The 13,804-nt window shown below is 38.2% G+C and overlaps 1 protein-coding gene across 1 annotated transcript in view; it reads left to right on the forward strand.

Annotated features, from left to right (window-relative positions):
* LAMA3 (laminin subunit alpha 3) overlaps positions 1 to 13,804 on the forward strand; it is a 360,924-nt gene that overhangs the window by 219,516 nt on the left and 127,604 nt on the right. The window contains exons 32-35 of the mRNA XM_007487607.3: positions 2,939 to 3,078; positions 11,204 to 11,319; positions 11,678 to 11,889; positions 13,155 to 13,359. Coding sequence (XP_007487669.1) covers positions 2,939 to 3,078; positions 11,204 to 11,319; positions 11,678 to 11,889; positions 13,155 to 13,359 — 673 coding nt within the window. The remainder of the gene's footprint in view (positions 1 to 2,938; positions 3,079 to 11,203; positions 11,320 to 11,677; positions 11,890 to 13,154; positions 13,360 to 13,804) is intronic.

Below are 13,804 nucleotides of genomic sequence, written 5' to 3' on the forward strand. Positions count from 1 at the left end.
AACTTATATGTAAGACTTAGTGTGTTGAAATAATAAAACAAAATTATTTTCACATATTAGAGAAATAGCATGCATCACTACATAACGTAGAAGAAAGAAGAGATCCATTAGTCAACATTTGAAGTGGGAATCTGAAGAAACTTGATAAGTATTAATTCAACACAACACTATTAGAAACAAAACACAAAATCACAAACTAACATATTGAGATACCTTGTTTATATAAACAAGTTTCTGAAATTGTATTTATGCAAAATGTAATTATGTATATAGTTAATTCCATAAGGTCTTACGCAAATAAAAATATCAATAGATATTTCTATTTGACTGACATCATGATGTGGAACAATGTATACTGTTGTATTATATGTAAATAATTTCTATAAATAATGTATTAGTTTTAGTTAACTTAGAGTAAGTAGTATTAGCACTAAGATTCAAATTTCTTGTAATAGTTTTGTTCAACATTTATTGTACTGAATTTATTGTAAAACCCCAAACTACCCTTACACAAACTTTCCTGAAACAAAAAAAAAATCCTTAGAGTAGATTTAGTAAATTGGTAACTATAATATAAATAAGTGACCTTGGGAAGGTCACAACAAAAAAGGGGGATGATTGTAGAAAGGAATCAAGACTGACAGTTGGTGGGGGAAGGGCCTACTGGGAGTGGCAGTTGGGTCTTGTGACTAGCACTTCCTTCTGCCAGGAGTGGCAGTTGGGTCTTATGACTAGCACTTCCTGCCTGCCAGGTTGGACTTCCTTCCTGGTGTTCAAGGAGGGAGGAGCTTGTTCAGCCCAGTCTGGGGTGGTAGGCCTCTTCTTGGTTCATCCCGAAGATTCAGGCCCAATCACTTCTTAAGGTCATAACTGTTCTTGTTTGCTTTCTGGCTACTGCTAAGATTCTGAATTAGACAAAGTGAGGACTGATATAGAGTAGACGGGAGTGGGAGAAACCCTCTGCCAGCTTCTGGGGCCTGGCCTCAGCTCTGAAGCTGAGAAAAAACTTCAATCCCAACTGGTTATTAAACTTTATATTATTTGAATTCACAGTCAGATAAGTGGACTATCTTTTCTGTGCATAGAGGGAGCTGAAAATCAGTTTAGTCATTCAACAACAAACAGTCCTTATTGGACCCCTGCTGCTTCCTTTCGGCAGGGGGCATCTCCTTCCTTTGCCTCACCAAGCAATATTCCCTCTTTCCCCTCAACTCCTCTATACCCTGCTACAAACCTCACATTATCCCCCGAGTTCTCATATCCTCCCCATCCTTTCCCAATAAATATTACACCTTTCATACATCTCCCTTTCTACACTCATCCAGCTATGGCTCTCATAATTTCTCACTTGGACACTATCACCTCTTCATTGGTTACTTTACCTTTATCCCCTCTCAGCTCTGAATATGCCCTTCATACATTAGCCAAAGTGATTTTCCATAAGAGCAAGTCTGACCAGGTCAACACTTATTAAACTCCAATGGCTCCCTATTATATCCTTGACCAAATGTAAAATCCTCTGGTTTTTAAAACCTGTATAACCTGGGCTCTTTCTACCTTTTAAATTTTCTTACACTCTTCTCTTCCATATATTCTATGGTCCAGTGACAATGGCATTCTTGCACTTAATAGTCCATTTCCCATTTATTGCCTTTTCACCATATTGATCCTCATTCCTGATGTATTCTCTCTTTTTACCACCATCTTCTCCTTTCCATCCTCATTGCCTTGCTGGCTTCCTTCAAGGCTCAGTTCTGTGGGAAGTCTTTCCTTGTCTCTCCCAACTCTGACACTACTGGTTCATTCTTTCCTCTACAATTACTTCCCACTTGCCCTGTGCATTTCTTGTATATCCAATTTTGTACATGTCATCTCTTCCACTTTCCACATGAACTCCTTTAAGGGACTGTTTTTGTCTTTCTTTTTATTCCCACAATTTTGTTGTCATTTGTTGGACAAATAGATGGCACAATAGATAGAGTGATGGACCTGGATTCAGAAAGACTCATTTTCTTGAGTTCAAATCCAGTCTCAAACACTTACTAACTGTTTGAGCCTGGGCAAGTCACTTGATCCTGTTGGCCTCAGTTACTTCTACGGAAAAATGGGCTTTCCCTCTCTAACATCAATGTCCACAAGACATGGTGGCAGTGATGCTGTCAGTCCTGAGTTATGATGCATCCTCAGGAATTCCATTTCATGCCTCTTCTAATCTGAAGAAGGAAATGGCAAACCATTCCTATATCTTTGTCAAGAAGACCCCAAATGGGATCACGAAGAATCAAGCTATGAATGAACAACAACAATATATACAAGGCAGTTACACATCATAAGTAACGCCTGCATATAATAACCACTTAATTAATTATTGTTCATTGAATGACTTCATGGCTTGGAAGAAATGTAGATGACATGCTTATTAAGCTTGGAGATCAATCTATCCCTTCCTTCCTTCCAAACTATAGGAGGGAGCAGCTAGGTGACCCAGTGGTTTAAGATCCAGTCCCAGAGATGAGAAGTCTTAGGTTCTTATCTGGTCTCAAACACTTTCTAGTTCTGTGATCCTTGGCAAATCACAGTCTAAATTGCATAGTCCTTACCACTCCTCTGCCTTGCAACCTATAATAGAATTGATTCTAAGATGCAAGGTAAGGGTTTAAAAAAAAGACTCCACAGGAGACCTGATTGCCTCAGATTTCCCCTCTCCAGTTGAAGTGCTTTCTCCTCTGCAGTTGCCTTATATATGCTGATGTATGTGTAGTGCAATAGTAAGATAAGACTTGCTGGGTACAAATTGCCTCTGTCTTTAGAAGGTAAGCTCCTTGAAGGCAACAACTAGTCTTGATTTTTTGGGAGGTCTGCCCAACTCCCAGTATTGTTCCTGTCATGAAGTGGTACTTGATAAATGATTAATTTAGTTGATTCCATCTTGGTACAGGTTCTTTCAGTGCCTCTTTCTGCCCACAAGTGTTTGGCTGCCGGAACTTAGTGATTGCAGAGAGTCAGACTAACTTGGACATGCGAGAACCAGAATTCTCAGTTACTGTGAAGGTTCCGGATGGAAAGTCGTTGATGCTGGTATGTTCATTTTGTTTCTTTCCCAATTTCATCCTCATTTGTCTTCATTTGTCTTTGGTCTGCCATTTTTCTATTGGTTTTTTTTTTAATTGTATCTTTTATCATACTTATATCACCCAGTGTTATTGTTTGTCAGCTCCAGGAAGGGGAAGGTAAGAAGGGAGAGAGAGAATGAGAGAACATGACTCATATAAGGGTGGGAAAATATTTTTAAAAATAAAATTATATTGAAAAAATTATCTTAAAAAAAAACATTACTTTTTGTCTTAGAAGTCATGGTAAGTATTAGTTCCAAGGTAGAAGAGTGGTAAGGGCTAGGCAACTGGGGCTAAGTAACTTGCCTAGGGTCACATAACTAGGAAGAATCTGGGGCCAAATTTGAACCCAGGACTTTCTATTTCCAGGTATGACTCTCTATCCATTGAGCCTTCTAGCTGTACCTTTAATTATATCTTGATAGGAGTTTTTTCCAAATAGTTCAAGAAATAGTACAAATACTTTTCAAAGTTTGTAAATGTGCTATAAGTTTTTATATATCATTTAAATATGTAATCAAACATAATATTATGTTATATACTTGACATATGTGTGCATGTATTAATTATACATAGTCACATATTACAAGTATTATTAGATATTTCTCCATCTATAATCCAGTGACATTTTATACTTGACATATCTCAAGCAAAGCTTATCATTTATTTAGTCATTTTGAATCATATCTGGCTTTTCATGACCTATTTGAGATTTTCCTGACAAAGATACTGGAGAGTTTGCTATTTATTTCTCCAGCTCATTTTTGAGATGAGGAAACTGAGATAGTTAGAGTTAAGTTACTTGCCCAGGGTCACACAGTAAGTGTCTGAGGTCAGATTTGAACTCAGGAGGATGCCTTCCTCACTCCAAGCTCACTGCTCTTATCTACTGCACCAGCTAGCTTGCCCCCTTAATAAATATTACAACAATTTAAAATGGAAAATAGGTACGTTCTGTGTTTTTTTTAAATTTACAATTTATTTTTAATGTTTTCATTCATACTTTAATATATAAATATCCCCACCTACCCAGTTCTTGATACTGATGTAGCATTTTACAGGGAAAATTTCTGTAAATAAATATTGATATAATGTCATGTTACCATTTTATTTTTTCTTAACATTATTTTATTTGGTCATTTCCAAACATTATTCATTGGAAACAAAGATCATTTTCTTTACCTCCCCCACCCCCCACCTCTCCCATAGCCAATGCATGATTCCACTGGGTATCACATGTGCTCTTGATTCGAACCCATTTTCATGTTGTTGGTATTTGCATTAGAGTGTTCATTTAGAGTCTCTCCTCAGTCATGTCCCCTCAACCCCTGTAGTCAAGCAGTTGCTTTTCATCGGTGTTTTTACTCCCACAGTTTATCCTATGCTTGTGGATAGTGTTTTTTAGATTCCTGCCGATTGTTCAGGGACATTGCATTGATCCTAATGGAGAAGTCCATTACCTTCGATTGTACCATAGTGTATCAGTCTCTGTGTATAATGATTTCCTGGTTCTGCTCCTTTTGCTCTGCATCACTTCCTGGAGGTTGTTCCAGTTCCCAAGGAATTCCGCCGTTTTATTTTTCCTTTGAGCACAATAGTATTCCATCACCAACATATACCACAATTTGTTCAGCCATTCCCCAATTGAAGGGCATCCCCTCATTTCCCTATTTTTGGCTACCACAAAGAGTGCAGCTATGAATATTCTTGTACAAGTCTTTTTCTTTATTATCTCTTTGGGGTACAAACCCAGCAGTGCTATGACTGGATCAAAGGGCAGACAGTCTTTTATCGCCCTTTGGGCATAGTTCCAAATTGCCCTCCAGAATGGTTGGATCAATTCACAACTCCACCAGCAATGAATTAGTGTCCCTACTTTGCCGCATCCCCTCCAGCATTCATTACTGTCCATAGCTGTCATGTTAGCCAATCTGCTAGGTGTGAGGTGATACCTCAGAGTTGTTTTGATTTGCATCTCTCTGATTATAAGAGATGTAGAGCACTTTTTCATGTGCTTATTAACAGTTTTGATTTCTTTGGCCGAGAACTGTCTGTTCATGTCCCATACCCATTTATCAATTGGAGAATGGCTTGGTTTTTTTCACAATTGATTTAGCTCTTTGTAAATTTGAGTGATTAAACCTTTGTCAGAGGTTTTTATGAAGATTGCTTCTCAATTTGTTGCTTTCCTTCTGATTTTAGTTATATTGGTTTTGTTGTACAAAACCTTTTTAATTTGATGTATTCCAAATTATTTATTTTACATTTTGTGACTCTTTCTAAGTCTTGCTTGGTTTTAAAATCATTCCTTCCCCAAAGGTCTGACATGTGTACTATTCTGTGTTCACCTAATTTTCTTATAGTTTCCTTCTTTATGTTCAAGTCATTCACCTATTTTGAATTTATCTTGGTGTAGGGTGTGAGGTGTTGATCTAAACCTAACCTTTCCCACACTGCCCTCCAATTTTCCCAACAGTTTTTATGAAATAGTGTATTTTTGTCCCAAAAGCTGGGTTCTCTGGGTTTGTCGTATACTGTCCTGCTGAGGTCACTTACCCCGAGTCTATTCCACTGATCCTTCTTTGTGTCTCTTAGCCCGTACCAAATTGTTTTGATGACCACTACTTTATAATATAGTCTGAGATCTGGGACTGCAAGGCCCCCTTCCTTTGTATTTTTTTTTCATTGTTTCCCTGGATATCCTTGATCCTTTGTTCTTCCAAATGAACTTTGTTATGGTTTTTTTCTAAATCAGTAAAAAAATTTTTTGTAAGTTCAATGGGTATGGCACTAAATAGATAGATGAGTTTGGGTAGGATGGTCATTTTTATTATATTGGCTCGTCCTATCCATGAGCAGTTAATGTTTTTCCAATTGTTCAAGTCTAGTTTTAGTTGTGTGGAAAGTGTTTTGTAGTTGTGTTCATATAGTTCCTGTGTTTGTCTCAGGAGATAGATTCCTAAGTATTTTATTTTGTCTAAGGTGATTTTTGAATGGGATTTCTCTTTCTAGTTCTTGCTGCTGAGCTGTGTTGGAAATATATAGAAATGCTGATGACTTATGTGGGTTTATTTTGTATCCTGCAACTTTGCTAAAGTTGTTGATTATTTCGATTAGCTTTTTGGTTGAATCTCTAGGATTCTTTAAGTAGACCACCATGTAATCCGCAAAGAGTGATAACTTGGTCTCCTGCTTGCCTATTTTAATGCCTTCAATTTCTTTTTCTTCTCTAATTGCTACTGCTATTGTTTCTAGTACAATGTCAAATAATAGAGGTGATAATCAGCATCCTTGTTTCACTCCTGATCTTATTGGGAATGCCTCTAGTTTATCCCCATTGCAGATGATATTAGCTGATGGTTTTAGATATATACTGTTTATTATTTTTAGGAATGACCCTTCTATTCCTATGCTTTCTAGTGTTTTTAATAGGAATGGGTGTTGTATTTTATCAAAGGCTTTTTCTGAGTCTATTGAGATAATCATGTGATTTTTGTTGATTTGCTTGTTGATGTGGTCAATTATGTGGATGGTTTTCCTAATATTGAACCAGCCTTGCATCCCTGGTATGAATCCTACTTGATCATGGTGAATGACTCTTCTGATCACTTGCTGGAGTCTTTTTGCTAGAATCCTATTTAAGATTTTTGCATCTATATTAATTAGGGAGAATGGTCTATAATTTTCTTTCTCTGTTTTTGGTCTGCCTGGCTTTGGAATCAGTACCATGTTTGTGTCATAAAAGGAATTTGGTAGAACTCCCTCTTTGCTTATTATGTCACAAACTTTGTATAGTATTGGGGTTAGCTGTTCTTTGAATGTTTGATAGAATTCACTGATGAATTCGTCAGGCCCTGGGGAATTTTTCTTAGGAAGTTCTTTGATGGTCTGTTGGATTTCTTTTTCTGATATGGGATTATTTAAGAAATCTATTTCTTCTTCTGTTAGTCTAGGCAATTTATATTTTTGTAAATATTCATCCATATCACCTAAATTGGTGTATTTATTCCCATATAGTTGGGCAAAGTAGTTTTCAATGATTGCCTTAATTTCCTCCTCATTGGAGGTGAGGTCCCCCTTTTCATCCTTGATGCTGTTAATTTGCCTTTCTTCTTTCCTTTTTTTAAATTAGATTGACCAGTACTTTGTCTATTTTGTCTGTTTTTTCAAAGTTCCAGCTTCTAGTCTTGTTTATTAGCTCAATAGTTCTATCACTTTTGATTTTATTAATTTCTCCCTTAATTTTTAGGATCTCTAGTTTGGTTTTGTTCTGGGGGTTTTTTAATTTGTTCATTCTCAAGTTTTTTGATTTACATTTCCAATTCATTGATCTCTGCCCTCCCTAATTTGTTAATATATGCACTCATGGATATGAATTTTCCTCGAAGTACTGCTTTGGCTGCATCCTATAAGGTTTGAAAGGATGTCTCACCATTGTCATTTTCCTCAATGAAATTATTAATTGTTTCTATGATTTCTTCTCTAACTAATCGATTTTGGAGTATCATATTATTTAATTTCCAATTAATTTTTGATTTGGCTCTCTATGTACCCTTTCTGATCAATATTTTTATTGCTTTATGATCTGAAAAGGTTGCATTTATTATTTCTGCTTTTCTGCATTTGAGTGCCATGTTTCTGTGACCTAGTGTATGATCTATTTTTGTGAATGTGCCATGTGGTGCCGAGAAGAAGGTGTATTCCTTTTTGTCCCTATTTATTGTTCTCCATATGTCTATTAACTCTAATTTTTCTAAGATTTCATTCACCGCTTTTACCTCTTTCTTATTTATTTTTTGGTTTGATTTATCTAAATTTGATAGTGGTTGGTTCAAGTCTCCCACTAATATGGTTTTACTGTCTATTTCCTCCTTCAATTCTCCTAGTTTCTTTATTAAAAATTTGGATGCTATATTATTTGGTGCATACATGTTGATTAATGATATTTCCTCATTGTCTAAAGTCCCTTTTAACAAAATATAATTACCTTCCCTATCCCTTTTGATGAGGTCTGTTTTTGCTTTGGCTTTGTCAGATATCATGATTGCAACTTCTGCCTTATTTCTATCAGTTGAGGCCCAAAAGGTCTCTGTTCATCCTTTAATTCTAACCTTGTGAGTATCAACCCGCCTCATATGTGTTTCTTGAAGACAACAAATGGTAGGGTTTTGGGTTCTAATCCAATCTGCTATTTGTCTACCTTTTATGGGTGAGTTCATCCCATTCACATTCAAAGTTATGATTGTCACTTTTGGATTCCCTGGCATTTTGATATCTTCCCCTAGTTCTGACCTTTCTTCTTTAGCTATCTCCTTTTGAACCAGTGATTTACTTTAGGTCAGTCCCCCTAGTCCCCTCCCTTGAGATGCTTCCCTTTCTAGCCCCTCCCTTTTTATGCTTCCTTCCCCTCCCCCATCTCCTTCCCTCCCTTTTTATATTCTTTCACCCCACCCCCTCCTTAATTTTCCTTTCTTTCTTACCCTGTTGGATAAAATAGAATTCAGGATCCCACTGGATCTAGGTGTTCTTCCCTCTCAGATTTGATTTCACTGAGAGAAAGGTTTAAGTAATACCACTTCACGCTCTGTTCCTCTCCTTCTCATATGAGAGTTCTTCCCCTCCCCTTCCCATGTGTATCTTTGTATGGGAAAGGTTATTCTATTTAGTCCCCCCCCCATTTCTTGAAGTAAATCTTAGTATTATCGACGATTCTCCCTCTCCCTTTTTCTTACTTTGCCCCCCCCTTTTACCAAATCTTCTTAATGCCCCATTCTTTCCCTATGCATGATTCTTCTAACTACTCTTATGTTGCATATATTTTTTGAGAGTTACACAATACATTTCCCCCACATATTAATAAATATAATTTGATGTAAATGTAGTTCTTATAGAAGAGAGTTTGACTTAAAGAAAAAGGTAAGATTTATCTCCTTTTCCCTTTCTTTCATGTTTTCCTTTTCATGTTTCTCTTGCTTTCTGTTATTAGATATCAAATTTTCCACTAAGTTCTGGTTTTTTCTTAGCAAATGCTTGGAAATCTTCTATTTTCTTGAATGCCCATACTTTCCCCTGGAAGTATATAGTCAGTTTTGCTGGGTAATTGACTCTTGGTTGGAGACCCAGCTCTCTTGCCTTTCTAAATATCGTGTTCCATGCTTTGCAGTCTCTTAGTGTGTTAAGCCGCTAAGTCATGTGTGATCCTTATGGGAGCCCCCCTATATCTGAACCTCCTCTTCTTGGCTTCTTGTAGGATTGTCTCCTTTTCTTGGAAGCTCTTGAATTTGGTGATTACATTCCTGGGGGTTGTCTTTTGTGGATTTAGTATAGAGGGTGTTCTATGAACCCTTTCTATTTCTATTTTGCCCCCTTGCTCCAGGACATGGGCAATTTTCTTCTATAATCTCCTGTAGTATAGCATCGAGGTTTTTGTTTATCTCTGGTTTTTCTGTTTTCCTGGTCTCTGACCTTATCAGTGAGATATTTTATGCTTTCTTCTAATTCATTAATTTTTTTGGCTTTGCTTTATTAATTCTTGCTGTTTTGCAAGCTCACTGTCTTCCAGTTGCTTAATTCTTGTCATTAGGGATTGGTTTTGCTTTTAAGCTTTGTCTACCATTCTATTAGATGCTTCTACTCTTTCTCCAATTGTGAAGTCTTGTCTATCAAACTGCTGATCTCTTTCTCCCATTTTTATTTCCAGAAGGTTTCCATCTTTTGGGTAAGCTCCCATTTGAGTTCTTCCAGAGCTTGTGGATAATTTCCATTTTCGGAGGCATGTTTTGATTTTGTTTGGATTTCATCCTCTTTCTCTTCTTTTCCTTGGGTAATCCCACCATAAAAGTTTTCTATAGTCACCTTTTTCCTTTTCTTCCTGGAGGCTTGATTTTTGGGCCATGTGAGCCAGCCCTTCAGTGGTTTTATTCCCCTTTTCTTTTTGGTCTGGGGTCTGGGTAATATGGGAGAGTTTTCTGTGAATTTAGGTTGCCTCAGACTAGTTCTTCCCAGCCTCTGAGCTTTCTTAGAGTGCAGGCCCCTGTGCTGAGTGAAACTGCCCCTGTGTTCAACACGACCACCGCTGTGCTCAGCGCAACCTGTCCTGTTCTCTATGCAACTGCCCCTGTGTTCAGAGTGGCTGCCCCTGTGCTCAGCACCGGATTCTCCTGTGGAGCTGCCCTGAGTGGTCATTTCCTTGCAGTCTTTAGGTCCCAAGGACCCTGGTGTGTCCCCCAGACAGAGACGTTTCTCACTCACTCGCTGTCCCAGTGAGTGCTCTGATACCTTACTCTGGTTTGTGTGCAAGCTTTTCCTCCTTCTTATAGTGTGGAAATGTTCAAACCCCAAGTACCTTCGTTTCTGTGGGGTACTGGAGAGCCCCTCCGTTCTTCCAAAGGTGATTTTTATGCTCTTTTGAGGTAGTCTATTTCATTCGGTGCTGGGGAGAGGAAGCCATTTGCGTCTAGATTGCAGCCATGTTAACCTGGAAGTCCACCATTTTATTTTTTAGGGACAAAGTAGTGTAATAGAAAAAGTATTGTTTTAATGGGAGGAATTGCCTTTAAAGACCATTCCCATCAATCTTAGAGAATACTGCTTTGCCTAGAGAGGAGAGGGAAGATATTAAGGTGGACTGTTTGAGTCACTTTTATTTTCCTATACTTTCTATCTATACACAAACTACTGACCAAAGAGCAAAATATGTTTTCAAGTGGACATAAACTTACTGCTAAAGGAGATCTTGGTCTTTGTTTCTGGCTCTGATACTTGTTCGTTGAATAGTTTAAATTCTTAGTTCCATTTCCTTATCTATGAAATGGGAGCAAGAATACGTTACCTACACAGGGTTGCTATGAGGCAAGTCTGTGACAGAGGTCTGAGCTCAAGGAAGAGTGACAGGCTGAGGGGGGAGGAAGGTATAGCCAGTTAGAGAAGCCTTTCCCTCTTTCCTCACAGACCCTTTCTTACAGTCCTTTATAAATCTTAAATTATTCTATAAAGGTGAATTTTTCTTAGAATGCTGACCTCACTGAGTACATACTAATATCTGTCTTTGTGTCTGAAACATAAAGACATTATTTTTATTTTCTTTTCAGGTCCAAGTCCTAGTTGTTCCAGCAGAGAGCTACGGCTATCACATGCTTCAGAAGAAGTCAGTGGACAAGTCATTTGATTTCATCAATAATTGTGGAGGAAACAGCTTTTATATTGAGTAAGCATCACTTTGGGAAATAGCCTAGTTTGTGGTTCTTGAAAATTTAAATCAGCCATACCTATCCAAATCTAAAGTGAAGTTGCTATCCGAATGGCATTATGCCCTTGAATCACCCACCCTCCTTGCTGCTTTCCTAGTAACAGCAGCTGAGCCAAAATTGAAATGACAAATCCAGAAGCTTTGGTGAACATGTCTTTTCCCTGAATTGACCAATTTGCTAAATTGACCTCTCAGGAGGCCCATCTGTGCAAATTTGTCATCTGTGCTTTTGAGTCACTGATGTGGCAGCAGTTAATAGGGATGGTTTCTGAGAGCAGCACAGAGGATGACATGATGTTGTTTGTCTCTTTCTTAGCCCTCTGACGTCATCTGGATTCTGTAAGGACTCAGCCCACTCCCTGGTTGCTTTCTATAACAATGGAGCTCTGCCTTGTGATTGTCACGTGATGGGGGCTATCAATCCTACATGTCACCCAGAAGGGGGACAGTGCCAGTGCAGAACCAACGTCATTGGTCGTCAGTGTACCCGCTGTCAAACTGGCTACTATGGCTTTCCATTCTGTAAATGTGAGTTCCTGTTCCATGAGGCCTGAGGTGCTTTCCAATCTCCCCTCAGCTAAATGGTTTCTCTAATTTTTTATTTACTTTGAAGGTAGAGATGTGTGACTCATGCTACACAATCAGTGCTGTCAGGAGAAAAGGATGGGAATGAGTGCCAAACATCTTAAAAACCTCATTTCAGTTCTATTCACCAAACAAAGGAATTATAGTCCAGGTAGTGAATGAGTAAATCAGGACAGCTGTCCAGCAGGGGCATAATAAGATCCTGACATTTATAGCTAGAAGGACCTCAGGTGCCATCTAGTTCAACCCCCTCATTTTACAGACGAAGAGGCTGAGACCCAGAGAAATGAATGATTTCTTCAAGGTCATGCAGATCTCTTAGGTCACTTTCATCCCTAATCTTTCATCTATTTCTAAGATGAAGAGAAGTCAGGTGGAAAACCCAGGAGAAGCTTAAAGATGTCGTAGTTTCCAAGCCCAGGTCTCTTTACCATTGCCCTAGAAATGAGTTTAGCTTTTTAGAAAGGACATCTCTGATTTGCCTCATCTAAAATTGAGACCATTACCTAGAGATCAAAGTTATTTGGTAGCATGGGGAGAGTTTAGGAGAGTTATGAAATGGAGTTCCTGAGGAAGAGTCACACCTCTGAACTGACAGCATTGCTTCTGTCATGTAGTGTGGACATTGATGTTGAGCCCATTTCCCCCAAGAATACTGACACAAAATGACACCCTGGTAAAGAATAATAACCTTGTGATCATAGACTCATAGATTTAGAGCTAGAAGGAAACCGACGGGTCATCTAGCCCAACTCTCATTTTGTGGATGAAGAAAATGTGGCTTGTCCTAAGTCATAGAAATAACATGTCAGAGTCAAGATTCAGAAGACTTCTATCTCCAAGTCTTAGCTCTCTTTAAGTTAATTGTAGCTTGCTTCTAGAGTCACTTAATACTGTGAGCATCCACTGTTAATGAGAGAGGCAGCTTTTTAGATGATATGGACTGTCATACATGGATCGAAGAGAATTATATTAGTTTGCTAGTGAGACTGCTAGTGAGACATAGTCTCTAGAGAATGGGAACCTCTTTGAGAATATCCACAGGAAGTGATTCCTTGAGCATAAGGCAAAGCCTTCCATCTGTCAGGTCCCTTTGAAGCATTTTTTTTTTGGTTACATAGACATTATACTGGTTTCCACAGACCTAGGAGAGGACACAATAAAAATAACGCTGCCCCCTGAAATAGATTTATTTGTCTCCTGACCAGTGTGCCACTGTGGCCGGCGCCTTTGTGATGAAATGACTGGAAAGTGCATCTGTCCCCCTCGCACAGTCAAACCTCAGTGTGAAGTATGTGAGAAGCAGTCCTTCAGTTACCACCCATTGGTTGGGTGCAAAGTTTGCAACTGTTCCAGAATAGGGGCTATAAATGCCACTGCCCCAGAGTGTGACAAAAACAATGGACAGTGCAGGTAAGTTACCTTAAGTGAGGCACTTCAGAAGAGGTGAAACTCTTCACCTGTTGGTTGTTGATACTTAAAAAAACAAAACAAAACATTTTTTTCCAGATTCATATTGGTATACTTTTTATTTTTATTTATTTACTTACTTATTTTTACTATGTGAATTTATTTATTTGTTTGTTTTTGTAAATTTTATATAATTAATTTAGAATGTTTTCCCATGGTTATAAGACTCATGTTCTTTCCCCTTCCCTTCTCCAAACCTCCTCCCATAGCCAATGTACAGTTCCTCTGGGTTTTACATGTGTCATTGATCAAGACCCATTTCTATACCATTAACATTTGCACTAGGGTGATTATTTAGTGTCTATATCCCCAAACATATACCTATTGATACTTGTGATCAAGCAGTTGTTTTTCTTCTATGTTTCTACTCCCACTGTTTTTCCTGTGA

Source organism: Monodelphis domestica, chromosome 3 (genome assembly GCF_027887165.1).
Source record: "Monodelphis domestica isolate mMonDom1 chromosome 3, mMonDom1.pri, whole genome shotgun sequence".
NCBI lineage: Eukaryota > Metazoa > Chordata > Mammalia > Didelphimorphia > Didelphidae > Monodelphis > Monodelphis domestica.